The sequence below is a fragment of the Gallus gallus genome, chromosome Z (genome assembly GCF_016699485.2).
Source record: "Gallus gallus isolate bGalGal1 chromosome Z, bGalGal1.mat.broiler.GRCg7b, whole genome shotgun sequence".
Lineage (NCBI taxonomy): Eukaryota > Metazoa > Chordata > Aves > Galliformes > Phasianidae > Gallus > Gallus gallus.
Genome location: NC_052572.1, coordinates 61,933,125 through 61,942,287, shown reverse-complemented (window position 1 = coordinate 61,942,287; position 9,163 = coordinate 61,933,125). Strand labels below are relative to the sequence as shown.

Below are 9,163 nucleotides of genomic sequence, written 5' to 3'. Positions count from 1 at the left end.
AAGAGGTTGACTTCCATCTCGTCACAACCAACCTTTCAAGGAGTTGTAGAGGGCAGTGAGGTCTCCCCTGAGCCTCCTCTTCTCCAGACTAAACAATCCCAGTTCCCTCAGCCACTCCTTATAAGACCTGTGCTCCTTAACAAAATAAATAAATAAAAGAACACAGAATAAACGGGTTACACTAATGATACTTTCATACCTCCACAAACTCTTACTTTAAATTACTCCAATTTTTCCATTATTATTTTTGTACCCCAAGAAGCCTGAGCATAGCCACTTACCCTTCTTAGGCTCAAAGGGATCACCTAATGTTCAAGGACAGCCTCATTTGCCCAATTAACTCCCCAGGTAATCATTCAGAATACATAGTTACCACAATTTCAAACAACAACAACAACAAAAGAAAAACCCTCATCAAAGTAGGCAAATGTTTCCTACATTCCTAATATGTTTTTTCTTTCTTTGCATGGTCACCTCTTTTCAGGTAAACTACGGGAAATTTGTAGCATCCTTTGTTTAGTATATTTGAAAGTGGCCAGAGGGTTCCCATTTTATCAAAGGCACACAAACGTATAGAAAGAACAATAATATTCAGCCTCACTTAGGTTGTAAGCCAAGACATAAGCCTGAACAAAGTGAAAAACTCAAGAAGCTGGGTAAAATTATGGAGGTTATTCTTAGGACCCACTCCCTCTTGGTACTAATATTTCACCACTAAGTACTGGAGTAGCTACTTATATGCTAGTGCATTTTTTTAAATATGTATTGGAACAAGCTGTAATTTGCACACAAATATATAGACATGGAAGTGAAATAGCTGAAATTACACAATATGCTCAAAAGGTATGCCTGTATTGATGTAAGGCACCTCTTTCTGTCAATAAGATCTGCATTCATACCACGTATGTGATATCATTTTAACACTTATAAAACATATCAGTTTTTGGACATAGATGAGCCCTTTCCAATTCATTGATCATGCAGAAATTTGATCTTCCAACTACCCACAGAAAAAAAACATATATATATAAAATAAAATACCTTCCCAGATAGGTTGAAGACCAGCTTCAAAACTCAACAGCATTTATGGATTCCAGCACTTTTCAGTTAACCCAGTATATCAAAAATTTAAACTACTATAAGGAATATATACTGCCCTGTTACAATACTAGAGAAGCATAGTAAGATAGCTTCAAATTAATCTGATGAAAAAAGAAATTTCATCCAGAAATGTTTTGTTACACTATATAAAAAATTATGAGCACTAATAAGGCAGAAAAAATAAAGGCAGTTTTTTATTATTACCAGCTATGTAAATTGACCATTACAGCTGCAAGTAAGTTTAGGGTAAATATGCCAGATTTCCCAAACATTCCTATATCCAGAAATGGTTCTTCAGTCACAGCTTTTAGCTACAGTGACATTGTCTAAAGATAGTTCAAAATGCAAGCAATTACGATGGTTCTCAACTAACCATAAATCAATTGTGCTGTGGTATCTGTGATACCAAATAGGGAGTTTTACATACTTAATTCTACAGATACTACTGTCACTCATCTTTGCTTATGAAACACTTTGCTGTGCACACTGGCACTTCTGCATGATTTAAGAATATGAATTATATTTGAACTGGGCTACTTTTCCCTACAGTCTTCATAGTGCACCAGAGCAAACAAATAAAATTTAGATGCACAGATTCCCTCTCAGGTTTCAAACAATCAGAGAAACAATATTATTTCAACTCACATTGAAAACACTGTTTACCTGCATAAGTTAATTGTAAAATGTTGTTAATATGCAGTTCTAAAAGAAAAACTGACTTGCATTTGTGGAGTAATGACTAATAAAAAAGAAAAAAAAAAGGCACCTCATAGTGAAGAGTCAGGGAGACTTTTGCACGTAAAGACATTGCAGTACAAAAAGAAATCCCCTGTGATTTTGTCCTCTTGCTTACAAGATCATAGAATCATAGAATCATAAGATACTACGATAAATTCAAATTTACCTATGAAATCACAAAATATTTTAACAACTACCACAGTAACATCTTCAGTATCATCAAGGACGGCCCTGGGAACTAAAATTCCTAATTGCACTGGGCATTAAAAATGTAGAACTCAAAAATAGTTTGTGTATGTAATAATTTTCACATGTCCTAATCCCAAATCACAGAATCACAGAATTGTAGGGGCTGAAAGGGACCTCCAGAGATAATCGTGTTCTGCACCAAAGCTGAAGTTTTTGCCAATATAACCTGAAGCATGGACAAATAAAAGCACAAATTCCATCACCATCATTTCCAGTCCTATTACAGGTGTCCCACACCTTTCTGTGGACTAACGTAAGATTCACAGCTACATTGTGAACTGATTCTGTGAAATGATATACTCAAAAAACACCTGACAAACAAAAGGTTTTCTTTGAACTTTGTCTTACAAAAATTATTCTGTCTGTGTATATCTTCAGAACTTCCTTCGCCAGTTTCAGACCTCAAAGACAACTTGTACATCTGAAAGCTTAGCTACTTTTAACAACTATACCCATAACAAAACAATGAAAGATGCTAGTCCTCCCAGTGACCTTTTCCCACAAAGATCCTTATCTTACCAGTACCTACAACGTAATTGTAACCATTTCCACACAATTCCTCTTCCTACTCTACCTCACTATCCAACAACCTATGTGTGCTCTTAAGAAGAATAAGAAAATAACTTCATAAAGAAATAATTTTTTAGAACATTCTCCCTCTTTTCATTTCTAGGTTCTCACACTTTAATTGTGTAAAATTCAGGCGTTTCTGACACTTTAAATACCATCACTTCAGCTTTCAGTTGACAATTCCCATGTCTTTTCAATAATACTATTCATTTTATATTTTATATATTTTTTTCAATTTCAGAATAGTCACTTTGCTAAGAAATAGGCCTATCACATATACTGTAAGACGAATTACTATAAGCTACAAATTACTATATAAATTATACTCATATATGCCTTACACAACAGTTGATTTGTAATCTGAGATCTCCATCAGCGATACTACTAAAAATTTGGGAATACGTACTAATATGTTTTAATGAAGGGCATTTAGTTTAACCACATATAATTCCAGTACTGAACAAAAGCTGTTTCCTACTCCTAAAACAAGACTGAAAAAGACATTTCAACCTGTACCTTAGCGCTATCATTATATCTGATTGCCACGATAAGCTTCTGTGCTTCTTTCTTCAAGATCGCAAAAGTTAAGCACTCGAAATTATCTACTTCAGTTACCTCTTTTTTTTTTTCTTACATTTTTCCTTACAGTTCAAGAGAATGAATGTTTTTTTTTTCCAGTTGAAAAGCGAGTAGCAGTAAGAAAGAATTACCTGAAGTAATTTATCAGCAAATCACATTCAAAAGCAGAAATACGCAATATATTATTAAAGATGAAATCTTGCCTGGAAATCTAAGCAATTATATTAATGGGTTTCTTAAAAGAAGAAAAGAATTGTAGACATAGAAAGCTGGATAGAGATTGAAAAACTAGATTCAGAGATCTGTAGATTTAAAAACCAGAAGGTACCAATGTAATCATCTGTTCTGACTCTCGCTCACAGTCCAGGAAATTTCACCCAGTAATTCCTTTTACAAGCCCTACCATTGTGTGTGAGTTAGACAGTGTTTTTACAAAGACTCCCAGTGGAGCATTAGCTATCTAGGAAATGGTAATAATCCATTCTGCCATCTGATTATCCTCATTATAATTACTATACATCATACTTCTAATAATTCAAGAGGCAGTTTCTTTTCTTTGCCAAAAAGGCAATTGAGTCTATTTCTCTAAACTCTACATGCATGGTTTTCTCAAATCCTGGACTGGATAGTATTACTGTTAGTAGTCTGAGATACTTCATTTCCTAGTATGCATTTTGAAAGCATACAGAGAGAGTTGTACAAATTTCTTCACCAGTTGTGAAACTCCTCTTAAGAATTCACACTGATTTATGCATGCATAGAAAAGATCTGTAAGGTACCAGTTCTATGATTAAAGTATTATTTCTAATAAAAGCCTGTTACCTGTATCACTGTAGAAGTCATATAAAAGATTTCTGGATTATCTGTAAGTCAAGAAACTGAAACTTTTGTCCTTCCTAACACAAATCTGTGTGGATATATCCAATATAAACCTTAAAGTAAACAACGCCTAACTCTATCACAAACTTCTCAGAATTAAGTAAATCAAGAAAACACTGTAGTATTATGATTCAGTATACATATGAAAGACAGTGGCTAAACTCTGACAGTGATTGATTAATATCTTCTACTGCAGAACACTTAGTATCTATCTTTGAAACTAATGGCCATACTGAGTAACATGAAACTCCTATGCCTGGGAGGTCGAAGTCCATTAACAGCAAAGTAGCACTGAGTCACCCTACCCGCAGGGCAACATCATCTACAATATGCAGAAGAAAATAAATATATAAAATAAAATAAAGTAACAATAGCATTAAGAAAAGAACTGCAACTGAACTGACTAAAATTATCCCTGAGTAGACTTGTGATGTTAAGCAGAGAAAAAAAAATTTAAACAGTGCTAATGATGGCTTTTGTACATTTGCTGCCTAGGAGATCACAAGAAATGAAAGGAACTGTTTACCTGGTCCTCAGAGATATGAAGGATCTTGGCTCGGCTCAAAATCTCACCGCTGAGGATCTGCTGTGCTACTCCGCTCTTAACAACTCTACTCAGCAGCAACTCAGCAGCAACAAACACCATATAATCTGTTGCCAGAAGAGAGCTGCCTAAAAATAAGAACATATTAATAAGGGAAAATACCAGGAATTGTATCCTCCTAAGTGGTGTGATGATCACTGAGGGTAAGCAGACTACCTTACAAGAATTAAAGTAGCACTGCAGAATTAATTACCATTGGGAATGTGTGAAAAGAGACATGACTGAGCTAAGAAGCAAGGGAAGCTAGCAACAAGAGGAAAGCATCCTCCAAAATACTTCAGTTAGCAAGTGAAGAAAACAAAAAGAATTGTAAAGTCTTACACATAAAATTAAAAACAAAACTAGACAGTGGACAAACGATCTGAAACACGACTAACTACACAACAACTACATCTACTAATGGGGAAAATGTGTGCTAGAAATCTTATTGCTAATTAATGGCCAAGGACTAAAGAAGCACTCAAAAAAGAAGAGGTCGGATTTAAACGGACCTTTTGTGCTGTTACTCACAACCTCATTAGGTTGGATGTCACTGCTTTTGTAACGGATGCAGCACAAAGTCTGTATGGTCTTGTGGACAAAATGAACAGCCACAACCAGGACCTAATGATACTCACAAACAATCTGTAAGAGAAATTTATGGGAAAAAAAAAAAAAAAAAAAAAAAAAAAAGAAGACTGAGTTACTAATGACTCTGCTATGCTCCCACTTAAAATTTCCTTAAGTGGCAAATGCAGTATCTATTTATGCCTTATTCTACCTTCCAAAACCGATCTTAAAGCTAGGAATGCATGCAGTGATGTCTCACAGCTGAGACCAGTCAGCCCACCTTCACAAATGTGCCATGTAAACGAGAATGGCAGCATGCTTGCATGTCCTTTCTGACACATTGCATGTATGTGTTTGGGGGAGAGGGTGGAAGGGAGGAGAGGGGGGAATGGAATGTAAAAATGATTGTCTTCAGGGTGAAAACAAAAAATGCCAGCACCAAAGCCCCTGCAGGAAAAACAACAACAACAAAATCTAGCATGTCTTTAGAACAACACATGTAAAGAAAAGATGGATACTCTGCTTTTTCCAAACACGAATGATGGGGTTTGGGTTTGTTTGTTTGTTTTTTATGTCTTTTGTAGTGTCAGAATTCAAGTGTAACTTTCAAGGGAAAATATGTCAAAATATATCTATACCAGCTGGAAATACTAAACGTGGGTGCAGTTCCTTTCGACTCACGAACACTGCGTCCCGCCCGCATCAGAGCACACGGCTTGACCCCTCTCACCCTCCCCCACCCCACAGTGACAAACATGGCGGGAGGGGAAGACGCGGGCGGCACAACCCCGTGGCCCGGAGCGCGTCCAATCGCAGGCTGCCGCTCGGGTCCACGTGATTTCTCTGAGAGGAACTACAACTCCCATCATGCTCCTGTGTGCGTGGTAGCTTCCTCCGTTTTGTCACTTCCGCCAGTCCCAGAAGGCGCCGGGCGTGCTCCGGGAAGGTCGTGCAGGGTAGAGGCCTCTGTGTTCCGTGTCGGTACCATGCTGGCGGCCAGTGTCCGTAGGTTCACTACCTCCGCCCTTCGTAGGAGCCACTACGAAGATGGACCTGGGAAGGTACCGTGAGGGAAGGAAGTTTTGGTGCTGTGGAACGGCCTGATGATTGCGGGCAGGAACGGACCTGGAGGGGGGTGGGGAGGGGAAGGGGGGGGGGGGGGGGGGGGGGGGGGGGGGGGGGGGGGGTGTAGAGAAGGAGGGAGATCAGGTAGCTTTTATACATTTGCTGCCTAGGAGATTGGTTGGTTGTAGGCTGAGGGGGAGCAGCTGGGGAAGGAAGCACGGGAAGGCGAGAGACGGGAAGGACGCGGCGCTGGTGGCCCGCGGGCATGCTTAACTCTGGGCAGCCCCGCCACAGTCTCTCACTGAGGGATTGGGGGCTGTCTTGGCCTCGTCAGTTACATGCCCTCAGTGCTGCATAGGGCACGGTGCCGGCCTGGCATGGCAAGAAGCATGCGTGGGGTGAGGTGCAGGCCTGGCCTGCACCGGGCTTGCTCAAGGTGAGTGTGTCCCTTCATCACCCCCTGCAGAGTTTTTATGTAATTGGGCTTGCAGGCCCTGAATAGCAAAGTCGTAATTGTCCTATTCCCTGTTCTTCAGCTGGCAGTGAGCCGTGCGGTTTCATTGTACTGCTGTTAACGACTGCAGCAAAGGAAGTTGCTGCCAGTGATTTCAATGTCCTTCCCTATAGCCTTATATGGTACATATGATGAGCTTTGCAGTATGAGTAGAAACATTGATGCTGTAAACGCTTTCTGATGTGCCATTATGCTCCAAGTGCTCTCTTGAATTCTACATCTAAAGATTTATACTTACCTTGAGAAATACATTATTTCCTGTAAAGGTGGTTAAATATTGGAACAGGTTGCACGGAGAGGCTGTAGGGCCTGTATCCTAAGCAGTGGACTTTAGGACATCTACAGTTGGTTGGACAAGGTTTTGAGCAGACCAGTGTCCTTTGGCCTATGTATGAATTGGAATTGTTGGACAAAACAACTTCCAGAGGTCACATTCAAGCTACTGTAATGACTGGGTCTTTGGGCATAAAAAGAAGGGGTAACGATCAGGGTATTAGTATTTCTTGTCAGTTGTAATCATTGTGTTAGTGGTCTGGGCCTCTTGCTATTGTCATCCACCTGAGGAAGCAGTTAAGCTGTATTATATTGATTGCAGGACAAATGTTTATCTTTCTTTTCTAGAACCTTCCGTTCTCTGTGGAAAACAAATGGCGGTTACTGGCAATGATGTGTGCATTCTTTGGAAGTGGATTTGCTGCCCCTTTCTTTATTGTCAGACATCAGCTTCTTAAGAAATGAAGGAGACAAACTGTAATTACACTTACTGGGTAAATGATTTTGATGTTCTAGCATAGTAGAAACTGAACGAATCTGAGGATGGAAGAGTCTAATCTCATTTACAAGCATTATCACAACTTTCAGCATCTCCCAGACTACTTACTTATAACAGTTTGTGGTTTGCAGTTCCATTTAAACTCAAATGATGCATGGGCTTCAGTTTGCTTTACTAAAGTGCTGAAGTCATTGATTTGTGAATCTTGAATCCTCAAATGTCAACCTTCCTGATTGCAGTTTTTTTATAGCCTGCAACTGGGCTAACTGGTAGTGGAGTCCAGCTGATTTGAAGAGTGACTGTAAAATAAATAGCTATCTTTGAGGAAACGAAGGTGTAACTCACATAATTTATATGTAGAGATATCTGGCATATATGATGTGAACGAAACAGTATGAGAATCTGTGATACTGTAAACGCTTTCTGATGTGCCAGATAAAACTCAGCAGAAAACAAAGTCTTCAGCTTCAGTTCAGCCATTTCAGAACAATCACAACATTAACATGGTGCAAAGTGCACTTAAAATAAGGGAATTAAAATAAGGGAATTAACATCAGGTGCTACGGTAACTGGTGCTTGCTAATGATACTAATAGACCAAACAAGCTTCGGCCATTGTTTCCATTCTGAAAGCACACTACTTTAAAGTGGAGGACTGTCTTAGTTTATTTTAAACTTATTCCTCTTTGGAAATACCTGGTGCTATCATTTCTGTAATCTGAGAAATGTTTTGGGTTGTTTTTTTATTTTTATTTTTATTTTTTTTTTGAGGAGCTGGGCTGACTGAGCTAGTTTTTGGAAGGAAATAATTATCAGTGAAATCTCAGTTGGAATAAATTGCAAAGTCATTCATATCACCTGTGTAATTCTTTTGCCAGTCTGATGGTTTCATCACAGTTAAATTATATTTTTATAGGTTTTATTAGATGCAAAGGTAATACAGAGTTCTTTACTTGTTACTTCTTCTATGTTTTCTTGCAGAGTTGAAGTCTTCTATACAGCAACTTAAGTGGAAAAAAATGATATCTGCAATTGTGTACCATGATGGATATGTCTAAATAAACTTCAAATCTGAAAGTCCTGAATAGTGTGTTTTGTGAAACTGCTGAAATGCTTTTTAAAACTGGTGTGTACTGAGAAACCCTTCAACTTGCAGTATGTTAACATTAAGTTAAATGCTAATTTTCTTAGTTCTTAAATTAGGGAGATGGAAAAATCCAGTCTCAATATTGAACTCGAGCTTAAAAATTTTGGTTGGCTTGGATGTGTTATAGCTTTGCTAAAGCTGTATGGTCTTTGATAGCATTCAAACTAGACTGAAAATAATTACCTGGATAGATCATAGCCATTAAGTCTGACATTAGGTATACTATCACCGTAATCCATGCTGCACAATTTCTCTCTTCAGTATTTCAGACTGATAACATTTATTTGTCTTTGCTTCTATACTTACTCATTCTGCAGAGCTTGTGTTGCCGTATTTCATTAGTATGCAGCACTGCCTTGTGCAGGAACACAAGCATTGTCCTGCAAATCTCTTTAGT

The 9,163-nt window shown here is 38.4% G+C and overlaps 1 protein-coding gene and 2 non-coding genes across 3 annotated transcripts; all 3 read left to right on the top strand.

Annotated features, from left to right (window-relative positions):
* Nucleotides 1–6,185: 6,185 nt before the first annotated feature.
* Nucleotides 6,186–8,704, top strand: COX7C (cytochrome c oxidase subunit 7C). Its single transcript, XM_429181.8, has 3 exons — nt 6,186–6,330; nt 7,470–7,615; nt 8,601–8,704. The coding sequence occupies exons 1-2, from the start codon at nt 6,256–6,258 to the stop codon at nt 7,584–7,586; spliced, it is 192 nt and encodes a 63-aa protein (XP_429181.4). The 5' UTR covers nt 6,186–6,255; the 3' UTR covers nt 7,587–7,615; nt 8,601–8,704.
* LOC124417563 lies at nt 6,971–7,033 on the top strand. Its single transcript, XR_006932547.1, has one exon. It is a non-coding gene; the product is annotated as a small nucleolar RNA Z39 (small nucleolar RNA).
* Nucleotides 7,990–8,051, top strand: LOC112530788. The gene has a single exon (XR_003072601.1). It is a non-coding gene; the product is annotated as a small nucleolar RNA Z39 (small nucleolar RNA).
* Nucleotides 8,705–9,163: the final 459 nt, after the last annotated feature.